The 24,674-nt window shown below is 38.6% G+C and overlaps 1 protein-coding gene across 12 annotated transcripts in view; it reads left to right on the top strand.

Annotated features, from left to right (window-relative positions):
• The window catches only part of PWWP3B (PWWP domain containing 3B), a 64,768-nt gene that overhangs the window by 31,820 nt on the left and 8,274 nt on the right, over window positions 1-24,674 (top strand). For 10 of the 12 annotated variants that reach the window (XM_070365881.1, XM_070365882.1, XM_070365885.1 and 7 more), the window contains one exon: window positions 25-3,945. The exons of the other annotated variants lie outside the window; for them this stretch is intronic. In XM_070365881.1, coding sequence (XP_070221982.1) covers window positions 250-2,334 — 2,085 coding nt within the window. In that variant the 5' untranslated portion in view covers window positions 25-249 and the 3' untranslated portion in view covers window positions 2,335-3,945. Of the gene's footprint in view, window positions 1-24; window positions 3,946-24,674 lie in introns of those variants that run through there. 12 annotated transcript variants of the gene reach the window in all.

Below are 24,674 nucleotides of genomic sequence, written 5' to 3'. Positions count from 1 at the left end.
TTCTTTTCCTTTTTGCTATTTCAGTATCTTCCATATTGTCCATTCAAACAACGTGTTCAAGCATCCTTGGGAAGTTCAGCTGGAGGACAACAGGCTACACAAGCTATAAACACTTTGTAACTCTTTGTAGTTCTAAAAGGGGCATTGGTCAAAGTATTGTTTGTGGTAGGGACTTCCTTCACAGTGACGAGAATAGCCAGACACATAAATCTCTAATATTAACCTCTTGGCACATAAATCTAAATCATAATGGATGCTGAGTATGTCTTATGCAATTGGCAAGACCAGTTGTGGCCAGCAAAAGTTTTGTCCCGATCCGAGGCTTCATCAAATAGTAAGAGAAAAAAGGTATTTTCCCTGGAAGTTCAAATACTCTCACTGGATGAAAAAATTCAAATGGAAAGCACAGAAACAAAGATCCTAACTAAATCTCAAGTTGAAGCTATTGCCTCCTCACTAGCCACACAGTCAGAGGTCAGTGACCCACCTGGAGAGGAAACAGCCTATGCCAGGTCACTAAAAATGGCACTGGATATTCTGAATGAGAGAACAAATTTGATTCAAGTAAGCAGTTCAGATGAGGAAGAGACCACTATACTGTCTCAAAACATACCACAAAAGCCATCTGATTCACCCCCTCGTAAAAAGTATCGGAAGCACGAAGGAGAAGGAGACTTACCAAAGTGTCTGGAGGAAAATGAAAATTCAACAATCCTGTTAGTATCATCAGAGAGTGATGATTCCCTGGATGATGATAAATCACAGGTGCATGCAATGATTGATAATATTCCAAATGAAACGGAAACAAAATCATCACAAAACCTCAGCTGGTGCCAGACTTTCCCTTCACTTTTGGAAGATGAGGATGAAAAAGAGAGCAAGAAAAAGATTGACCTCTCAATTTTGCCTTTGCTTTCCACAATTAAAGAGGAAGATGTATATGTTAAAGAAGAAAAATTCAGTCCAACTTTACCATCAGATGGCTTCATTGTGCCCAAAGCTTTAAAAGAGGAGCCAGAAGACATCTACCCAGAGGCCCTGGCCGCTTCTTCTGAATGCTCTGCCTTCTCAGAGAATATTGAAGATCCTGGAGAGGGTCCCTCTGATCCATGCTCAGTTGCCAGCCAGAATCAACCTACTGTGGAATCAGAGATGGATGCTGAGGCATTCCCTCAGCCTTCTTCACAGGAACAGCAGGTTTCGTTTAGTGCCTCTAGCCATTCTGGGGATTATTCACTCCTCGGGAGTAATGAAAGAAATCTTCAGAGACTGGATTTTGAGGAATTTGAGGAAGAATTTCAAGCTTCTGACAAGTCAGCGCGTATAAGTTCAATTGCTGCATCCATATTAGATGACGATGAAGAAGATGAAGAACTTCCACGTTTCCTTTTTAATTATGAGCAACGTTCATTTGAGACAGGGATGATTGTCTGGTTTAAGTATCAAAAATATCCATTTTGGCCATCAGTGATAAAAAGCATCAGGCGAAAAGAGAGAAAAGCAAGTGTGGTTTTTGTTGAGGCAAATATGAATCCTGAAAAAAGAGGCGTTAGAGTGCCTTTTAGAAGATTAAAGAAATTTGACTGTAAAGAGAAGCAGGCACTAGTGGAGAAAGCCAGGGAGGAATACAGTGAAAGTATTGACTGGTGCATCTCGCTTATTTGTGACTACAGAGTTAGATTAGGTTGTGGTTCTTTTGCAGGCTCATTTTTTGAGTATTACGCTGCTGACATTAGTTATCCAGTTAGGAAAATAATCAAACAGGATACCTTCAGGAATTTATTTCCAAAGCTGCAAAATGAAAATACTGGGGGATCAATGTCTGTGACTTCCCAGACCAAGAAAATGTCCTTCCAGAAACTTCTTCCAGACCGAATGAAGTCTGCTCGGGACCGAGCCAACAAAAACCTAGTGGACTTCATCGTGAATGCAAAGGGAACAGAGAGCCATCTCTTAGCCATTTTAAATGGCACGAAAGGGTCCAGGTGGCTGAAATCATTCTTGAATGCACATAGATTCACACCCTGTATTGAAACATACTTTGAAGATGAAGATCAGTTGGATGAGGTGGTGAAATATTTACAAGAAGTCTACAAACAAATAGATGAAAAAATGCTGACTCGGATAAGAAATGATAAAATTAAATTTATCCTGGAAGTTCTTCTGCCAGAAGCAATCATCTGTTCAATTTCTGCTGTTGATGGATTAGATTACAAGGCAGCAGAAGCAAAGTATCTGAAGGGGCCATCTCTAGGATACAGGGAAAGAGAATTATTTGATTCAAAAATCTTGTTTGAAAAGAGGCGGAAACCATTAACAAAGGAAGATCATTAAATCTTCTGAGGGTCCAGTAACAGGGAGCTTCCATAGATTCTAGTTTAAAAGAAAAATCTCTGAATTATTCTAACATATTTTTTCCAGAAATGGGAGACTTTGGGTGATATATTCACTTCTTTTTGCAATATCTAGGATCTATGACCTGTTCTGCATCTTCATTTCCTTTTCTTTCACTTCTTCAACATCAAATTATTAACATATTTTAGCAGTTCTACTTTCCTGTGCATTTTTAGAAAGCATAATTCCAATATGATTAATAACGGAGAGTACTATTTTGTTTTTTGACATTTTTGTGTCTATGCTGTATAGTTAAATATACTGTGCGCGATCGTTTTAATATTAAAGTTGCACTGGTATGAGATATTAAGCAAGATAATTAGAAAAAAAGCATCAATCATATATTTTTGCTTAATTTTTATAAAATATTAGACTTTCTCTTAAGATAGCTGAATTATTTTTCCTGTCAAGCTTATTTATTTTTGGAAAAATATCTCTGAGATATAGAACCAAAGATAGAGATGCTTTGCTATATATTACAACTGAGTGCAATTGCTTTTTCGAGAAAACAATCTGGACTTCAAAAATAAAGTAAATGGATTATCTGCATGCAGTTGATGTGTGTGTGAATAACATCTCAGCATGCAGAAAATAATTTTGGCAGCCTTGAACAGGATTATTCATTCTACAGTTCCGTGAAGTTCCATGTGTGGGAGTGTCTATTGTTCAATAGCCAGAACAGTTTCTTAAAACAGACAGGCTTTCTCCTGCCTTCATAACTAACATTGGCTATATCTTAATATAGCCTTCTGACCACATATAGAAGGCAGCTAGAATCATTATATTCATGGTCTGGCTACTCTAGATGTATGAGTCCAGACTGACTGCTTAAGAGCCCACCTAGTTTGATATAAACTGTAGAAAATGCAAGCACTTTGTTCTGAATCTTGTATCTCCAAATACAGAGTTGCTTGCTTCAAACCAAGCATTTTTTATCATCTGGCTTATTTGTACGGTAGTTCCAGTTGCTTTCAATAATATAAATTCCAACTGGTAAATCATTCCACATTACTAGAAAGAATTATGGACCAGAATCTGTGAATTTGGAAATGGGTCACATAAAAAGTCTCTGTTTGGACAAATATGACAATTATCCCAACATGTTTAAAAATACACAATTGAAAATTAAAGTCTGAAGTCAATAAACTGTTTATTCTAACTTGAAACAAGACTTTTAGTGAGAATAAATATTGAGAGCTATTTTATTTTAAAAGCTTGATGTAAAATTAAATCCTAAAGGCTTAATGTGAACCTGTCTGCATTTTTGAAAGTGGCACAAATGTCACTCCTGGGGTTTTGTTATGTGTTCACATGGCCTTGTGTTTATGTAAAAATTGCAGAAATTTGATGTTTTGCTTTTCAATAAAACTATTATACCTTTCACCTTGGATGTTCACTTCACCATACTTCAGATTGTGCAGGTGTTTCTGCATACACACACACACACACACACACACACACATGATTTGTTTGGAATTTTTCTTATTGCAGTTGTCATAATTTTAATGCTTGTTATACATTATCATTCTAAATAAATACTCACTGTTGTGATTGATTTTGTGTTATTTTAAAAGAAAACCTTCAAAAGTATATAAGCTTCAGATTCCACAGAACCTTCTCTAGACCCTGTCTCCTGCCTGACAATGACCAAGACTCCTCGGGCCTACAGCCTGAATCAATCCACATTGTTTCCTCATGATCCTGAGGATCATTTGACAACAGACCACCACCACAGTGTATGTGGGCCTTATACCCTGGGAAAACACACTGTATTTACTCTATAATGTGTTCCTTTGAATATAATATATTACTCACCTTCTATTTTCTCAGTGGAGCTAACTCTATCTCCTTGGTTCTCATATCTCTTTACTACCTAGTTCATTTATTCATTCATTTAGTCATACGATTGTGAGTCAGAAAAAAAGCGACGTGTGGTTTAAAGCTCTGCTCTGGGGATTTAAGATGCCAGATTTAAAGTGAACCAGATGACCTGAGTCATCTTAGATCACTTCTTCCTTATAGTAGTGATACACTTCATCATAATAGTGGGAAATATTTCTTAATGTTATAGACTGTCTGTATTTGAAAAACAGAGCCCCAGGATTCCCCATATTTGTGAGTTCCTGGGTGTCTGGTTTGGGGTAAAGGCAAGTGAAAGAAAGTGAAAGTGAAGTCGCTCAGTTGTGTCCAACTCTTTGTGACCCCATGGACTGTAGCCTACCAGGCTCCTCAGTCCATGGGATTTTCCAGGCAAGAATACTGGAGTGGGGTGCCATTTCCTTCTCCAGGGGATCTTCCTGACCCAGGGATCGAACCTGGGTCTCCAGCATTGTAGGCAAATACTTTACTGTCTGAGTTACCAGGGATTGCACCTTGGGGTAAAGGAAGAGCACCTAAATTGCTCCTAGGATGTTTTTTATACTGTGGCATATATTGAAATAAGGGTGATGTGCCTCAAATATACATTTATTTTCCTCCTGAAGGCTACCCACTCCAGTATTCTGCCCTGGAAAATTTCATGGACTGTATAGTCCATGGGGTTGCAAAGGATCGGACACAACTGAGCGACTTACACTTTCACTTTTGAGTGAGTTGGCATTTGGAATGTGGAAATAGATGAATTTGGCTTCCAGCTCAGCATGAATTCAGAAATCCCTTTCAGCCTCAAGTGGTTTTTAGGGCAGGCTCTAAGAGTGCCCTAAACTGGATCTGTAATCTAGGTTTGTGTGTCTAATGGGAATACACAGCCTGTCATTCACCCTAATCCATTGGATTAAGAAGACCCTCATTGCCAGTCATAAGAGAGAATGCTGAATAGCAGACCCTGATTCTAATTCCAAGGTTGCAGACCTGCATGGAAATTGCATTCATAACACCAGTTTAGTTCAGTCGCTGAGTCGTGTCTGACTCTTTGTGACCCCATGGGCTGCAGCACACCAGGCCTCCCTATCCATAACCAACTCCCAGAGTTTACCCAAATTCATGTCCATTGAGTAGGTGATGCCATCCAGCCATCTCATCTTCTGTCGTCCCCTTCTCCTTCTGCCTTCAATCTTTCCTAGCATCATGGTCTTTTCAAATGAGTCAGCTCTTCATATCAGGTGGCCAAAGTATTGGAGTTTCAGCTTCAACATCAGCCTTTCCAATGAACACTCAGGAGTGATCTCCTTTAGGATGGACTGGTTGGATCTCCTTGCTGTCCAAGGGACTCAAGTCTTCTCCAACACCACAGTTCAAAAGCATCAATTCTTCAGCACTCACCTTTCTTCACTGTCCAACTCTCACATCCATACATGACTACTGGGAAAACCATAGCCTTGACTAGACAGACCTTTGTTGGCAAAGTAATGTCTCTGCTTTTTAATATGCTGCCTAGGTTGGTCATAACTTTCCTTCCAAGGAGAAGCACCTTTTAATTTCATGGCTGCAGTCACCACCTGCAGTGATTTTGAAGCCCCCAAAAATAAAAGTCTGCCACTGTTTCCACTGTTTCCCCATCTATTTGCCATGAAGTGATGGGGCTTGCCGGGGACCAGCCCTGGCTGATCCAGGGTATTCGAAGTGGGGACGGCGTCGGCAACCTATTTATTTAAATATTTTATCAAAGATATAAAGAGTAATAGGATGAGGATAGCCCAGTAGGAAAATTTTAGTGGAGAAAAGAGGCTGAGTAGCTTGGTTTACGCGGGAGACCAATAAAACTTCAAGACAAGAAGTTTGCACCACTTACGTAGGCCGCAGGCGTCCTTCCGTTCTCCTGAAGGAGAGGAGACACTGAGGCCTCCCCGGTCGATCTTAGAAGCCCAGGCATAATTAGTAAGCATGGCGGGTTCCGCTCTCCAGATGGAGACTCAGTCAGAATTTGAGAGAAAGAGCGACATGGGGAGACCAAGTTTCAGTGAACAAGGCCCGCACTTTATTTTCCAAAGTAGTTTTTATACCTTAAGTTGTGCATAGAGGATAATGGGGGAAGGGGTGGAGTCATGCAAGGACAGCAGTTCCTGGTCCTAATCGAAGCCAGGCTTTCAAACTTATCATATGCAAAAGTTCAGGTGAATTACATCATCTTCTGGCCAGGAGGCCTGTTAACATTTTAAGAAACTTATCTTTCTCTAAAGGTGATTATTCCAAAGTCAGGCACCAGCCTCCAAAAAAGCATTGGACAAAGCTGCATTCCTATAGGGCAAAGGTGAGGTGGGCTCAATCAAGAAAAGAATTAACTCAAGGGTCCAAGGTTACAAACATAGAGGCTACTACTTACATTTCTATACACCCATTATATCAGTCAATACACTGCCAAGGACACAGTAGGTAAGGAGTATGGAGACTTAGCAGCAAACATTGGCCCAATAAGTGAAAAAACCTTCACCAATACAATTTCTAATCAATCTTTTAACTACTCAAAGGAATCTGTGTTTAGGCAGTTTAGAACATCTCCTGCCTCTCACAGTTGGGAGGCTCTGAACAATCACATGTGGCCGGAAAAACCTATTCAGGCAGGCTAGAGGACTTCCAAAGGAGTTTGTAGGTTGAAACAGTGTCACACCCAGGAATTATTAACTGGAGCTGTAAGCTAACTCTTTTTTCAGAGAGGTAGTGGGGGACAGCCCCCCGTAAAGTCAGAGGTGTAGGTGAAGGCAAAAAGCAGAAAGTAGGCAGACTCTGGTTTTGGGTGTAAATGCTCGAGAATTTCCAGGGGGACTCCTGAGGCTCGATCCCGCCTTTGCGTATGCTGAGCCTCCTTCCTCATGACCTTTGCCATGGGTGGAGCTTGCTCCCCGCAGGGGCTGGATGCCATGATCTTAGTTTTCTGAATGTTGAGCTTTAAGCCAATGTTTTCACTCTCCTCTTTCACTTTCATCAAGAGGCTCTTTAGTTCTTCTTCACTTTCTGCCATAAGGGTGGTGTCATCTGCATGTCTGAGGTTATTGATATTTCTCCCAGAAATCTTGATTGCAGCTTATGCTTCATCCAGCCCACTGTTTCTCATGATGTACTCTGCATATAAGTTAAATAAGCAGGTTGACAATATACAGCCTTGACATACTTTCCCAGTTTGGAACCAGTCTGTTGTTCCATGCCCAGTTCTAACTGTTGCTTCCTGGCCTGCATACAGATTTCTCAAGAGACAGGTCAGGTGGTCTGGTATTCCTATCTCTTTCAGAATTTTCCACATAACACTTAGATCTCTATATCAATATATGCATCCTAATAAGGAAAGAGTAGACCTCTGAGACCTGGAATAGTAATGAGTGAAAAAATTTGAATCCCTATCATCCTCTGTACACTCAGTCTGGCAAAAGTAGCCCCCTAACCCTAACTATTGGAGAGCAACCTCCCTGTCCCTGGAAACCAGGGCAATAGCCTCACCTAAGGCAGCTGCCTCGAAAAGACTGCTTGTCTTACTCAACAGCCAACACTGATGTTTTTCACTGCTTCCAACTCATGGCAAGGGTAAGGTTATCACAGCACAAGACCAAAATGCAGTCTCTGTTCAGGTGGAATATCCAGAATGAGCTCTAGGAACAGGCTAATAGGTACTTGTGTGAACTGGGATAGTACATGTTAGAATGAATTTTGAGGACTCACTGACATGGGAGTACATACTTATGACTCAGAGGTCAATGACCTGGAGCTGCCTTTACATATGCTGTTTGGGTGACATGTTGAAGCTTGGGCAACAGGCTATGTGTGGCAAATGAGATAGAAGATATTAGAACTTGCTTGCCAGAATACTGAGGAATTGTTGAAAAGGTCAAAAGGAATGAAGGCATTAGAAATAATTACCTTCATAACATGAATAACATGAGAAAAGAGGACCTATCTCTAAAGTATATTTCCTTGAGAGGGCAGAGAAGACACTACTATAATAAAGTAGTGAGGAGGAACACTTGACATTGGTGAAGGGAAACATTTGACATTTTTATAAAAGTCATGCTCTCCTCTGCAAGTCATCATTAGAAGTAAACTATGTTCAAATGGAAATAATAAGATTTCACAGCCCAGGTTGCTGCACAAAATCTCAGGGACAAGTATAGTTACCATAATGGGAAGCACAGTTAGAGGGGAATCAAACTAGTTTGACTGACAGAAGTCTGTGGTAATGCTTTATTGATAGTATTCCAGGGCTAGATATATGAACAGTTCTTTTGTATGAAAAGAAAAACATGAGACTTGACAAGTCAAAAAGTTTGATGTTAACAGACTTGGTCCCCTATCACGTTTTCAGATCTGCAGTGCAAATTCTTCTGTTACTCAGGCCATATGCCTCAGTATATCTTATAATGCTTACAGAATCTATGATGGATAAGGAAGCATTATCTAAGTCATTCTAAGCCATAATATGGGAGTTACAACACAGAATCCTGAGGTTCTGAGCAAAATTCATATCTCCTATGTCAGTAAACTGCTTGCCAATTAAAACATAGCTCCTTACATGCTATTGAGTTCAGTAGAAATATATATGGAGTGCCTTACCAAGAGATAGCAAGTAAGGTGCTATACGACAGGATCTGGCCACCACAAGCTGAACCTTATGATACTCACCAAGTGATAAGATCTGGCAAACTCAACAGCAGTCCATAGTACCATGGACATGCTCCAGGATCCAGCCTGAGAAAGCACAAATAAATTGGCTGACTGCACAAACCCTCATGCCTTTGACTGCTGTTACAATGATGCTCCTCATGAGGCAGGGGGTAGTCTCTGAACAACTACTGGAAGAGGAAATTATTAATCTCAAACTTAGTGCACAGATGTGTGAGCATTAAATATTGATGATAGCTGTAAATGGACTGCCGCCACACTTCAGTTTCAGTCAGAGTAGAATAATGTTGAAGCAGGAAACTTCCAGTTGGTGGAAATGTGAGCATTACATCAGGTTCTTCACTCTGTAATTAATGGTCACCCAAGGAACTGACTGTAGAGAAGGCAGTTAAAAACCAAGTGTATCTGATGACTCATGTGGATATCAAACAGCTTCTCTCCTCAGTCATCGTGGTTCTGGCACAATGAGCCCATGAACTATCTTGGTGGCAGGGTTGGAGCCTAAGCTTGAGTTCAACAACACTGGTTCTCTCCATGGGTGATCAAGCTACTCCCACTTCTAAATGTATAACTCCCCAAGAGCAACATCTGATGCTGGACACTCAATTCCATCCTTTCCTTCAAGGATATCATTCAGCTACCTCATTCTACATAGAATACACTGCATCCACTCTATCTTAGAGGTGGTAGTTATTCATCATCACAAATATGGATGCCAACTTTAGCCCCATAGGGTCAAGCAACACTTGCCTATAGTGATGTGCAATGTCTAACATACCACTGTTTGACTTTTCCTCCTTCCTTGCTTAACCATGTTGTTGTTCAGTCACTCAGTCATGTCTGACTCTTTGTGACCCCATGGACTGCAGCACACCAGGCTTCGCTGTCCTTCACCATCTCCCGGAGTTTGCTCAAACTGATGTCCATTGAGTTGGTGATGCCATCGAACCATCTCATCTTCTGTTGTCCCCTCCTCCTCCTGCCTTCTATCTTTCCTAGCATCAGGGTCTTTTCCAATGAGTTGGCTCTTCACATCAGGTGGCCAAAGTATTGGAGATTCAGCTTCAGCATCAGTACTTCCAATGAATATTCAGGGTTGATTTCCTTTAGGATTGACTAGTTTGATTTCCCTGTTGTTCAAGGGACTTTCAAGAGTCTTTTCCAACACCACAGTTCAAAGGCATCAATTCTTTGGCACTCAGCCTTTTTTATTGTCCAGCTCTCACATATGTTTTCCTTACTCTGACTTACTAGAACCACTTTCCAAATGAGCTACTCAAATGAAAACTTTTGTGTCAAACTCTCTTTTGTGGACACTCAGGCTAAAATAACCTGCAATAATTAAATATTTTATAAAATATAAGGCATCTTTGGATCAAAATGTTTATTAAAGATTTAAAACTTATTCATATATGAAAACTATTAAAAAGTAGTAATTTTCCAGTTCTGGCAACAATGGAGTCCAATATTTCCCCATCCCCTTTACCAGAATCAATAACTTAAGTTTTCACATTAGAAAACCAGAAAAAGAAGAGCACATCAGATCCAAAACAAGTAGAAGAAATCAAATAAATATTAGAGAAATCAACAAAATTGAAAACAAGGAAACTATGATAGAGTAAATCGATGAAACCTAAATCTGCTTCTTTGAAAAGGTTTTGATAAGATTTTAGCTTAGATAACCAAGAAAAACAGAGAAGATACAAATGAGCAGTATCAGGAATGAAAGAGGGGACATCACTACTGATTCCTTGGATGTTAAAAGAATGATAAAATTCTATCAATAACACTATAAGCACAGATTTTAAAACTTAGATGAAATGACTCAATTCCTCAAATTTAAAATAAAATATGTATTTCATTTATGTATACTTAATGTTTTATAATAAAATTCACATTCTCTTTTTTAACATAAAAATTCATTGGTGTCAGATACTAAGTAAGAGTAATTGTTTAAATTTAATGTATATTTCCCCATAACTATTCCTTTTTTTTTACTTAACTGATATCAGTTCAGTTCAGTCACTCAGTCGTGTCCAACTGTTTGCAACCCCATGGACTGCAGCATGCCAGGCTTCCCTGTCCATCACCAACTCCTGGAGCTTGCTCAAACTCACATTCATCAAATCAGTGATGCCATCTAACCGTCTAATCAAGTGCTGTCCCCTTCTCCTCCTGTCTTCAGTCTTTCCCAGCATCTGGGTCTTTTCCAATGAGTCAGTTCTTTGCATCACGTGGCCAAAGTATTGGAGCTTCAGCTTCAGCATCAGTCCTTCTGATGAATATGTAAGACATTTCTTTTAGGATTGACTGGTTTGATCTTCTTGCAGTCCAAGGGACTCTCAAGAATCTTCTCAAACACCACAGTTCAAAAGCATCAATTCTTTAGGGCTCAATTTTCTTTATGGTCCAACTGTCACATCCATACATGACTACTGGAAAAGCCACAGCTTTGACTAGACAGACCTTTGTTGGCAAAGTAATGTTTCGGCTTTTTAATATGCTGTCTAGGTTTGTCATAGCTTTTCTTTCGAGGAGCAAACATCTTTTACTTTCATGGCTGCAATCACCATCTGCAGTGATTTTGGAGCCCAAGAAAATAGTCTGTCACTGTTTCTATTGTTTCCCCATCTATTTGCTATGAACTGACCAGACCATGTGCCATGATCTTCGTTTTTTGAATATTGAGTTTTAAGCTAGGTTTTTCACTCTCCTCTTTCACTTTCATCAAGAGGCTCTTTAGTTGCTCTTTGCTTTCTACAGTAAGGATACTGTCATCTGCATATCTGAGGCTAGTTATTGATATATCTCTCAACAATCTTGATTCCAGCTTGTGCTTCATCCAGCCTGGCATTTCACATGATGCATTCTGCATATAAGTTAAATAAGCAGGGTGACAATATACAGCCTTCACGTAATCCTTTCCCAATGTGGAACTAGTCCATTGTTCCATGTCTAGTTCTAACTATTGCTTCTTGACCTGCATACAGGTTTCTCAGGAGGCAGGTAGGATAGCCTGGTATTTCCATCTCTTTAAGAATTTTCCAGTTTGTTGTGATACATACAGCCAAAGGCTTTGGCATAGTCAATAAAGCAGAAGTAGATGTGTTTCTGGAACTCTGTTGCTTTTTCTATGATCCAATGGATGTTGGCCATTTGATCTCTGGTTCCACTGCCTTTTCTAAATCCAGTTTGAACATCTGGAAGTTCTCAGTTCACGTACTGTTGAAGCCTGGCTTGGAGGATTTTGAGCATTACTTTGCTAGCCTGTGAGATGAGTGCAATTATGCAGTAGTTTGAGCATTCTTTGGCATTGCTTTTCTTTGGGTGAAAACTGACCTTTTCCAGTCCTGTGGCCACTGCTGAGTTTTCCTAATTTGCTGACATATGGAATGCAACATTTTCACAGCATCGTCTTTAGGATTTGAAACAGCTCAGCTGGAATTCCATCACCTCCATTAGTTTTGTTCATAGCAATGCTTCTTAAGGCCCACTTGACTTCACACTCCAGGATGTCTGGCTCTAGGTGAGTGATCACACCATCATGGTTATCTGGGTAATGAAGATCTTTTTTGTATAGTTCTGGTATTCTTGCCACCTCTTCTTAATATCTTCTGCTTCTGTTAGGTCCATACCGTTTTTGTCCTTTAATTTGCCCATCTTGGCATGAAATGTTCCCTTGGTATCTCTAATTTTATTGAAGATATCTCTAGTCTTTCCCATTCTATTGTTTTCCTCTATTCCTTTGCACTGATCACTTAGGAAGGCTTTCTTATCTCTCCTTACTCTTCTTTGGAACTCTGCATTCAGATCGGTATATCTTCTTTTCTCCTTTGCCTTTCACTTCTCTTCTTTCCTCAGCTATTTGTAAGGACTCCTCAGACAACCAGTTTGCATTTTTGCAATTATTTTCCTTGGGGATGGTGTTGATCACAGCCTCCTGTACAATATTATGAAACCCCGTCCATAGTTCTTCAGGCACTCAGTCTATCAGATCTAATCCCTTGAATCTATTTGTCACTTCTGCTGTATAATTATAAGGGATTTGATTTAGGTCATACCTGAATGGTCTAGTGGTTTTCTTTACTTTCTTCAATTTAAGTCTGAATTTTGCAATAAAGAGTTCATGATCTTTATTGTGCCACAGTCATTTCCTTGTCTTGTTTTTGCTGACTGTATATATCTTCTCCATTTTTGGTTGCAAAGAATATAATCAATCTGATTTTGGTATTGACCATCTGGTGATAGCCATCTGTAGCATCTTCTCTTGTGTTGTTGGAAGAGGGTGTTTGCTATGATCAATGCTTTCTCTTGGCAAAACTCTGTTAGCCTTTACCCTGCTTCATTTTGTACTCCAAGGCCAAACTTGCCTGTTACTCCATGTATGTCTTGACTTCCTACTTTTTCATTCCAGTCCCCTATGATGAAAAGAACATCTGTTTTTTGTTGGTATTTTTAGTTCTAGAAAGTCTTGTCGGTCTTCATAGACCTGTTTGTCTTCAGCTTCTTCAGCATTAATGGTTGGGGCATAGACTTGAATTACTGTGATATTGAATGATTTGCCTTGGAAACGAACAGAGATCATTCTGTAGTTTTTGAGATTGCATCCAAGTATGGCATTTGGACTCTTATTGACTAAGAGGGATACTCCATTTCTTCTAAGGGATTCTTGCCCACAGTAGTAGGCATAATTGATATAAATTATTGGGTTTCTTTTTAACATAATTCCTAAATTTGCCATTATGACTATTTATTTTTGAAAAACTACCTTTTAGATATCAAACCAATGACAGATAATATATATTATCACTAACTTCAGTCGGTTTTGCAAGAAAACAACTTGTGTTTAAAAAATAGTATTAATGCTGTCTATATGTGTGTGTATGAAATCTCAGCATGCAATAAATCATTTTGGCAGCCTTGAGAAAGATTGTTCACTATATACTTCTCTGAAATTTCACTTATAGGAGTATCACTTCTTCAGTGGCTGGGTGACTTCTTAAAACAGACAGATTTTTGTTTGTCTTCCTAAATTAAAGTGTCTGGATTTCTTAGTATAGCCATCTGACATGTAAAAAGCAGCTAGAATCGTTATATTCAATGATTAGGCTACTCTATGAGTAGGAGGCCAGGCTGATTGCTTAAGAGCCCATCTAGTTTGATATAATCTGTAGGAAATTTAAGCACTTTGTTCTGACTTCTGTATCTCCAAAAACATAGTTATAAGCCAGGCAAGTTTTATCATCTGGTCTATTCATAGAGTAGCTCCAATAAGTTTCAGTTATATAAATGCTGACTGGTAAGTCATTCCAAGTTCCTAGAAGGAGTAAATGAACCAGGATTTAAGAATTTAGAAATGTGTTACATAAAAAAGACTCCAGTTAGGTAAATATGACAGTTACCCAAACATGGTTAAATACAGGCATACCTCAGAGATATTGCCGGCTCAGTGCCAGACCACCTCAATAAAATAAATATTACACTAAAGCTAGTCACACAAATTTTTCTGTTCCCCAGGGCATATTAAAGTCATATTTACACTACAATGTAGTCTTAAGTGTGCAATAGTCTTGTGTCTAAAAAATGTACATGCCTTAATTTTAAAATACTTTACTGCTAAAAAATGCAAACCATCATCTGAGCCTTCAACAAGCCATAATCTTCTTGCTAATGGAGGGTCTTGCCTCTATGTTGATGACTGCTGATTGATCAGGGTGGTGGTTGCTGAAGGTTGGGGTGATTGTTGCAATTCCTTAGACTAAGAACAACGAAATTTGCCACATTGATTGACTTTCTTTCAAGGACAGTTTCTCATTGCACATCTCCATCAGAGCTCTTGGATGATCAGGTGCATTGTCAATAGCCATAATATTTTGAAGGGAATCTTTTTTTTTTTTTTTTCCTGAGCAGTAGGTCTCAACAGAGGGCTTAAAATATTCACTAAATCATGCAAACAGTTGTGCCGTCTTCCACACTTTGTTGTTCCATTTATAAAGCACAGGCAGATTAGATTTAGCATAATTCTTAAGGGCCCTAGGATTTTCAGAATGGTAAGTGAGCACTGGTTTCAACTTAAAGTCACCAGTTGTTTAAGCCCATAATAAGAGAGTTAGCCTGTCTTTTGAAACTTTGAAGCCAGGTATTGACTTTTCTCTAGCTATGAAAATCCTAGATGGCATCTTCTTCCAACATAAGACTGTTTTCTCTACAATGAAAATCTGTTGTTTCATGTACCTGCCTTCATTAATTTTCTTAGCTAGATGGTCTGGATAACTTGCTGCAACTTCTACATCAGGACTTGCTGCTTCACCTTGCACTTTGATGTTATTAAGATGGTTTCTTTCCTTAAACTTCATGAACCAACCTCTAGTTTCAAACTCTTCCTCTACAGTTTCCTCACCTCTCTCAGCCTTCACAAAATTGAAGTTAAGACCTTGCTCTGAATTAGGCTTTAGCTTAAGGAAATGTGACTGGTTTGATCTTCCATCCAGATCACTGAAACTTTTTCCATATCAGTAATAAGGCTGTTTCACTTGCTTATCATTCATGTGTTCACTGGAGCAGCACTCTTAATTTCCTTCAAAAATGTTTCCTTTGCACTCACAACTTGGCTAATGTTTGGCACAAGAGGCCTAGCTTTCAGCCTATCTCACCTTTCAAAACACACCTTCCTTACTAAGTTTAATCATTTCTAGCTTTTGATTTAAAGTGAGGGGAAAATCACACCTTTCTCAATAAGCTTAATTATTTCTACCTTTTGATTTAAAGTGAGAGACAAGTGACTTTTCTTTTCACTTGAATACTTTGACACCACTGTAGAATTATTGATTAACCTAATCTTAAATTGTTGTGTTTCAGAGAATAGAGAGGCCTAAGAAAAGGGATAGAGACAGAGGAATGACCAGTTGGTCAAGCGATGAGAATACACACAATTATTAAGACTGCCATCTTAATGAGTTCATGGAGTCCCAAAACAATTATATTAGTAACATCAGAAGTCACTGATCACAGATCACCATAGTGAATATAATAATAATTAAAATGTTTGAAATTTTGTGAGAATTAACCAGAATGTGACAGAGACACAAAGTGAGCAAATGCTGCTGGAAAAATAGTACTGATAGATTTGCTTGACTCAGGGTTGCCACAAACCTTCAATTTGTAAAAGATACAATATAATATTTCATTTTCTTACCTATTCAAGTATGTAAGAAAATACATATCCAAGTATGTTTATAAGGAAAATGGGGCTTCCCAGGTGGCACTAGTGGTAAAGAAACTACCTGCCAATGCAGGAGACCTAAGAGACATGGGTTCAATCCCTGGGTTGGGAAGATTCCCTGGAAAGCAACATGGCAACCCACTCCAGTATTCTTACCTGGAGAATCTGGTGGACAGAGGAGCCTGGTGGGTTACAGTCCTTTGGGTCACAAAGAGTCAGACATGACTGAAGCGACTTAGGACAATATTTCATTTGCAGCAACATGGATGGACCTAGAGTATATTTTGCTTAGTAAAATAAGCCAGTCAAAGACAAATAGCATATGGTATCACTTACATGTGGAAGCTAAAAAATAATGCAAATGAATGTGTATGCAAGAAACCTGTGAGTCTGTTTCTGTCACGGAACACAAATTGCTGCTGCTGCTGCTGCTGCTGCTAAGTCACTTCAGTCATGTCCGACTCTGTGCGACCCCATAGACCGCAGCCCACCAGGCTCCCCCGTCCCTGGGATTCTCCAGGCAAGAACACTGGAGTGGGTTGCCATTTCCTTCTCCAATGCATGAAAGTGAAAAGTGAAGGTGAAGTCACTCAGTCATGTCCGACTCTTTGCGACGCCATGGACTGCAGCCTACCAGGCTCCTGCATTCATGGGATTTTCCAGGCAAGAGTACTGGAGTGGGGTGCCATTGCCTTCTCCAGGAACACAAACTAGTGGTTACCAAAGGGGAGAGGGAAGGACAAATGAGGAATTTGGGATTAGTTGTTGTTTACTGTATAGCACAGATATGGAATTATATTCCATATCTTGTAATAACTTATAATAGCATATAACCTGCAAAAATATCCAAATCACTATGTGTGCACCTAAAACTAAAAATATTTTAAATCAACTATGCTTCAATTAAAAACACAATATCTGTGAAGCACAATAAAATGAAATACAATAAAATGACATATGCCTGCATACACAATTAAAAGTTTAAATCTAAAGCCAATTAATTGTTTATCTTAGCTTGAAACAAGATTTTTAAAAAAAGAAGTTAGATAAATTATTAAAAAAAAAACTTGATGTGAAAATAAATACTAAGATCTTAACCTAGGCCTAACTGCATTTTTAAGCTTTATGGTACATGAACTGCCCTCACATATGATGTCATTTACACATTTTTTCACAATAATGACTGTTGTAACTGAGTTTATCTAAAGAATGAGACCACTTTCTTGATTTCTCCCTTACTTTACAGAAGCTCCTTTAATAAAAATTATATTGCATTTCCTATTCAATGGGTGATTATCCATTTTCCTTCTACTTCATAAGTTAATGTTTTATGAAAAAGATAGACATTTAGGTAAATAGTTGCAAATAAAAATTGTTAAATGTTATACACATTTCATTATTCATTTCAATGTGTGACAGATAATATTTTTAAAATATTTATTAAGTGGCTCTGCTGAAATTGTGGTGTAGAGAAGTCCAAGGAACTTTCAATCCACTGAAGCAACAAATAAGCTCCCAAAAACTGTGAGAATCAACACTTTTGAAACTATTGAATTTAATCAAACACATTGAACATGAACTCAAATGTCCACTAACAGATGCACAAGTAAACAAAGTGTGGTATATACATACAATGCACTATTATTCAGCCTTAAAATGGAAAGAAATCCTATCACACATTACCACATAGATGAACCTTGAGGATACTATGCTAAGTGGAATAAGTGAGTTACAAAAAGACAAATTGCTGTATGATTCCACTTCTACTGTTATTACTGTTCAGTTGCTAAGTTGTATTTGACTCTTCGTGACCCCATGGACTGTAGCATGTCAGGCTTCCCTGTCCTTCACCATCTCCTGGAGTTTGCTCAAACTCATGTCCACTTAGTCAGTGATGCTATCCAATCATCTCATCTTCTGTCATCCCCTTCTCCTCCCGCTCTCAGTCTTTCCCAGCATCAAGGTCTTTTCGAATGAGTCGGCTCTTTGCATCAGGTGGCCAACGTATTGGAGCTTCAGCTTCAGCATCAGTCCTCCCAATGAATATTCAGGGTTGATTTCCTTTAGGATTAACTGGTTTGATCTCCTTCCAGTTCGAGGTACTCTCAAGCATCTTCTTCACTTCACTATGTATTTAAAATAGTTCAATTCATAGAAATATAAGTCAAATGGGAGTTACCAGTAGCTACAGGACAAGGCAAAGGGGAATCGTTATGTAAGAGATACAGAGTTTCAGTTTGGCAAGATAAAAAAGTTCTGAAAATCTATTTCACAAGAATATGAATATATGTAGCCCTGCTGAACTACACAATTACCAATAATTCTGACTGGGACAACCCAGAGGGATGGTATGGGGAGGGAGGAGGGAGGAGGGTTCAGGATGGGGAACACATGTATACCTGTGGTGGATTCATTTTGATATTTGGCAAAACTAATACAATTATGTAAAGTTTAAAAATAAAATTAAATTAAAAAAATAAACTTTATGTTATGTGGCTTTTTTAACCACAATTTTAAAAACATGACACTTGGAGAGTCCATAAAGAAGAAAGAAGTTGATAATTGCTGGTAAGAGCGTGTTGAAACACTTTTATTTACCTGATTATCATCTGCCATTTGCCAGCATGGAGATGTCCATAAGGATGATAGTCTACATACCTGATATGGCTTGCTAGTGCCAGAGGAGCAACATGAACCTTTTGTTCAGAGAAATGTGGCTGTGTATTGTGACCTGTCTGGCAGCTCCCTGAAAGCCGTTCTGAGGCTTCCCTTTGTTTTGCATCCCTCAGAACCTCCTCAAGGTTTTGAGTAGCCTCTGGTGCTATGTCGAAAGCATGTAAAGAAAGGAACAAAGGTTTCTCTGGTGGCTCAGACAGTAAAGAATCTGCCTACAATGTGGGAAGTTCAGTTCAGTTCAGTTCAGTCACTCAGTCGTGTCCGACTCTTTGCGACCCCATGAATCGCAGCACGCCAGGCCTCCCTGTCCATCACCGACTCCCGGAGTTCACTCAGACTCACGTCCATCGAGTCAGTGATGCCATCCAGCCATCTCATCCTCTGTCGTCCCCTTCTCCTCCTGCCCCCAATCCCTCCCAGCATCAGAGTCTTTTCCAATGAGTCAACTCTTCGCATGAGGTGGCCAAAGTACTGGAGTTTCAGCTTTAGCATCAGTCCTTCCAAAGAAATCCCAGGGCTGATCTCCTTCAGAATGGACTGGTTGGATCTCCTTGCAGTCCAAGGGACTCTCAAGAGTCTTCTCCAACACCACACTTCAAAGACATCAATTCTTCGGCACTCAGCCTTCTTCACAGTCCAACTCTCACATCCATACATAACCACAGGAAAAACCATAGCCTTGACTAGCCGGAACTTTGTTGGCAAAGTAATGTCTCTGCTTTTGAATATGCTATCTAGGTTGGTCATAACTTTCCTTCCAAGGAGTAAGCATCTTTTAATTTCATGGCTGCAGTCACCATCTGCAGTGATTTTGGAGCCCCAAAAAATAAAGTCTGAAACTGTTTCCACTGTTTCCCCATCTATTTGCCATGAAGTGATGGGACCAGATGCCATGATCTTCGTTTTCTGAATGTTGAGCTTTAAGCCAACTTTTTCACTCTCCACTTTCACTTTCATCAAGAGGATTTTAGTTCCTCTTCACTTTCTTCCATAAGGGTGGTGTCATTTGCATATCTCAGGTTATTGATATTTCTCCTGGCAATCTTGATTCCAGCTTGTGCTTCTTCCAGTCCAGCGTTTCTCATGATGTACTCTGCATAGAAGTTAGTTAGGCAGGGTGACAATATACAGCCTTGATGAACTCCTTTTCCTATTTGGAACCAGTCTGTTGTTCCATGTCCAGTTCTAACTGTTGCTTCCTGACCTGCATATAGGTTTCTCAAGAGGCAGGTCAGGTGGTCTGGTATTCCCATCTCTTGAGGAATTTTCCACTGTTTCTTGTGATCCACACAGTCAAAGGCTTTGGCATAGTCAATAAAGCAGAAATAGATGTTTTTCTGGAACTCTCTTGCTTTTTCCATGATCCAGCAGATGTTGGCAATTTGATCTCTGGTTCCACTGCCTTTTCTAAAACCAGCTTGAACATCTGGAAGTTCATGGTTCACGTATTGCTGAAGCCTGGCTTGGAGACTTTTGAGCATTACTTTACTAGCATGTGAGATGAGTGCAATTGTGCGGTAGTTTGAGCATTCTTTGGCATTGCCTTTCTTTGGGATTGGAATGAAAACTGACATTTTCCAGTCCTGTGGCCACTGCTGAGTTTTCCAAATTTGCTGGCATATTGAGTGCAGCACTTTCACAGCATCATCTTTCAGGATTTGGAATAGCTCAACTGGAATTCCATCACCTCCACTAGCTTTGTTCATAGTGACGCTTTCTAAGGCCCACTTGACTTCACATTCCAGGATGTCTGGCTCTAGGTGAGTGATCACACCATTGTGATTATCTTCGGAAACCCGAGTTCAATCCCTGGTATGGGAAGATCCCCTAGAGAAAGGAATGGCAACCTGCTCCAGTACTCTTGCCTAGAAAATTCCATGGACAGAGGAGCCTGGTGGGCTACAGTCCATGGGGTTGCAAACAGTTGGACATGACTGAGCAACCAAGCACACGTGTAAAGGTATACAAGTCACCATCTGGAGCAAGGAACAACAGACATGGCAAGAAGCAGACAAACTGAAAAGTCTTGCAAGAAAGAAGCTGGGGAAGGAGAAACATGGAGGAATAAGGGTTTTGAAATGCTTTTGTTTATATTAAGGACTCTCGAAGGACACATGCATACCCAAGAATAGATGCGTAGTTATAAAAGACCTAAGAAGGCCCAAGCTTTAACCTCTGCTCAATCTTAAGCCTCAATATAGGCAGGAAGTAAAACCTAAGGCTGAGTTCTTAATGGCCTGGCTAAGCACTGAAAGCATGCCCCAACTCAGAGTCAGTGCACAAAGAACAGGAGAGGTTTTCTTGCTTATTTGTTTGTGCTTTGTTCCTTTCCTCCTCCTCTTCCTCTTCCTTGTCTTCCTCCTCCTTCTCCTCATCTCCTTCTTCCTCTTCTTCTTCCTTCTTCCTCCCCCTCTCCTCCTTCTCTTTCTTCTACTTGTACTTTCTCTTTTTCTATTGATTCCAGGCTTTTAAGGAAATCTCTGTCAAATTACTAGCTGGCCACTAGGCTGATGGAACAGAGACTTCAGTGACCACACACAGCAAACAATACACTCTTTGCAAAGACAGAAAAATCAGAAAAGTCACTAACAGAAAACTACAATATACAACAGCAGAAAAAAATAAAATAAACCTGAGTAGAATAACCAAAAGAGAACTAGTTGTTTATATTAATATTAGCTTTTAAAAATTAAGATACAAAGAAGGACATTATATATTTATAAAGGGGTCAGGTAAGCAAGAATATTTGACAGTTAAAAACATATACACAGTTAAAAATAAAACCCCAAAATATATGAAACAGAAATTGATAGAATTTAAGGGGAAAATAGATTCTACAATAATATAGTCTTCTATGTCCCACTTTCAATAATGGATAGAATTACAGAAATGATCAGTAAAGAAATAGAAGATTTGAACAATACTATAAACCCAGATGGCTAAGATAGTAAAGTGTCTGCCTGCAATGCGGGAGATGGGTTCAATCCCTGGGTCGGGAAGATTCCCTGGAGAAGGAAATGGCAACCCACTCCAGTACTCTTCCATGGAAAAGTCCATGGACGGAGGAGCCTGGTAGGCTACAGTCCATGGGGTTGCAAAGAGTCAGACACAACTGAGCAACTTCACTCACTATAAACCAACAAAGCATAATATATATATATATATATAATATATATATATATATTATATATATATATATAACAGTGGAGCACACATTCATCTCAAGTGCACATGGATCCAGGATAAATCATATATTAGACAACAAAACAAGCCTCAATAAATGTAAAAAGATTGAAATCATACAAAGTATATTTTCTGAACATGAAAGAATATAACTAGAAATCAGTAACAGAAATAAAACTTGAAAATTCACAAAGGTGTGAAAATTATGAAACAGACACTTAAACAACCACTGGCTCAAAAATAAAACACAAGAGATATTTGAAAGTTAATTTGAGATGAATGAAAAAATGAAAAGCACAATATGTAAAAATCATAGGGTGCAAAACATGCAAGGCTCAAAGAGAAGATGATCATAATTGTCTATAATAAAAAGAAAAGTATCAAATCAATAATTTAACTTCATATATTAAAGAACTATAAATAGAAGAGCAAACTAAATTCAAGGCTAACAGAATAGAGAAAATAATAAAACTTACAGCAAAGATATAAAAATAAAGAATAGAAAAACAATGGAAAGAATCAACAAAGCCAAAATTGGTTCTTTGAAAAGATCAACAGAATTAAGAAACTTTTATGTAGATTGGCTAACAAAAAAAGAAGATAAATATTGCTAAAATCAGAAATAAAAGTGAGTACATTACTACTGAACTTATAGAAATCAGAAGAGTAATAAGAATACTATGAATACCTGAATGTCAACAAATTGTATGTTACCTGCAATGGAAAAATTCTTAGAAATAAACTGAATCAAAAGTGATTCAGTCTGTATAATAGGCTCTAAGTTCATCCACCTCACTAGAACTGACTCAAATGCATTCCTTTTGATAGCTGAGTAATATTCCATTGTCTATATATATCACAACTTCCTTATCCATTCGTCTGCCAATGGAAATCTACGTTGCTTCCATGTCCTAGGATGGAGGGGACACTCATATACCTATGGCTGATTCATATTGATGTATGACAAGAAACATCACAGTATTGTAAAGTAATTATCCTCCAATTAAAATAAATAAATATTTTTGAATGATTCAGGAAGTAGAAAATATGCATAGCTCTGTAATAAATAAGGATATTAAAATAAGTAATAAGTTTTTTCTCAAGTAAGAAAAGCCCGTGACCAGTCTTCACTGGTGAATTCTACCAAATTTTTAAGTAAGAATGGACATTTATCCTTCTCAGAATCTTCGAAAAAATAGGAAATTCTTCCTTCTTCATTTTGTGAAGCCAGCATGACCCTGTACCTAAAGCCAGACAAAAACTACACATGAAAACTACAGACTAATATCCCTATGAATATAAATGCAAACATCTTCCAAAAAAGACTAGCAAACTGAATTTTTATTCAGTTGCTGAGTCATGTCTCTTTGCAACCCCATAAACTGCAGCACGCCAGCCTTCCCTGCCCGTCACTATCTCCTGGAGTTTGCTCAAACTATGTCCATCGAGTTGGTGAGGCCATCCAACCATCTTATCCTCTGTTGCCCCCTTCTCCTCCTGCCCTCAATCTTTCCCAGCATCAGAGGCTTTTCTAGTGAGTCCGCACTTCATTTCAGGTGGCAAAAATATTGGAGCTTCAGTTTCAGCATCAGTCCTTACAATGAATATTCAGGCAAACTAAATACAACAGCAAATTAAGGAGATTAGACACTGTGACCAAATGGAATTTGTATCAGGAATTCAATGGCTGTTCACCATATAAAAATCAAGCACTGTAATACATCATCTTAATAGAATAAAGGAAAAAACCCCAAATGATCATTTCTACTAATGTAGAAAAATATATTTACAATTTTCAACGTGATAAAAACACTCAACAATCTCAGAATAGTAAAGAACTTCCTCAACCTGATCAAAGTCTTCTAAGAAAAATACACACCTAATATATATCTGATGAAAGACTGAACTCTTTTCCCCTGAGATCAGAAGCCAGATGATAATGTCTGCTTTCACCAGTTCTTTGAAATAATATGTTGGAAGTTATAGCCTGTCTTGTTAAGTACGTAGCAATATCTCATTGTGGTTTTAACTTGTATTTTTCCAATGTTTAAATATATTGAATACATTTTTATGTGCTTGTTTTGTACCTGTATATTCTGTTTGGTAAAATGTCTATTCATATCTTTGGCCTACTTTCTAGCTTCTATTTACTCTTGAGTTTTCAGAGTTCACTAATATAATCTAAACACTAGTCCTTCGTTGGATGTGTACTGTGCAAATATTTGTCCAGTTTGTAGCTTTACTTTTCATCCTCTTCACGTGGACCTTCGAGAGCAAAATCTTTCAATTTAAATGATGTCTAATTGATCCATTTTTTTCCTTTTTTTCACTGTGTTGTTAATTTAAGAACTAAGAACACTGCTTAGCCTTATTTTTCAAAGATTTTTCCTTATGCTTTATCTTTTTCCAGAGATTTTGTAGTTTTAGGTTTTACATTTAAAGCTGTGCTCCATTTTGGGTTAAGCTTTTTAATAAAGTATGATGTTTAGGTGACAGTTTACTTATTTTGCTTCATGCTACTTGCTGAAAAGTGGATTGTTTTGCAACTTTGTAAAAAATCACTTGGGTATAGTTGTATGAGTCTATTTCTGGGTTGTCAATTCTGTTACCTTGAACTTTGTATCTATGTCCCCACTGTGAAGAAGGCTGAGCC

This window comes from Bos mutus, chromosome X, assembly GCF_027580195.1.
Source record: "Bos mutus isolate GX-2022 chromosome X, NWIPB_WYAK_1.1, whole genome shotgun sequence".
In the NCBI taxonomy this organism is placed as follows: Eukaryota; Metazoa; Chordata; class Mammalia; order Artiodactyla; family Bovidae; genus Bos; species Bos mutus.
The sequence above is the reverse complement of the archived record's forward strand: the minus strand, read 5'-3'. Positions and strand labels throughout refer to the sequence as shown.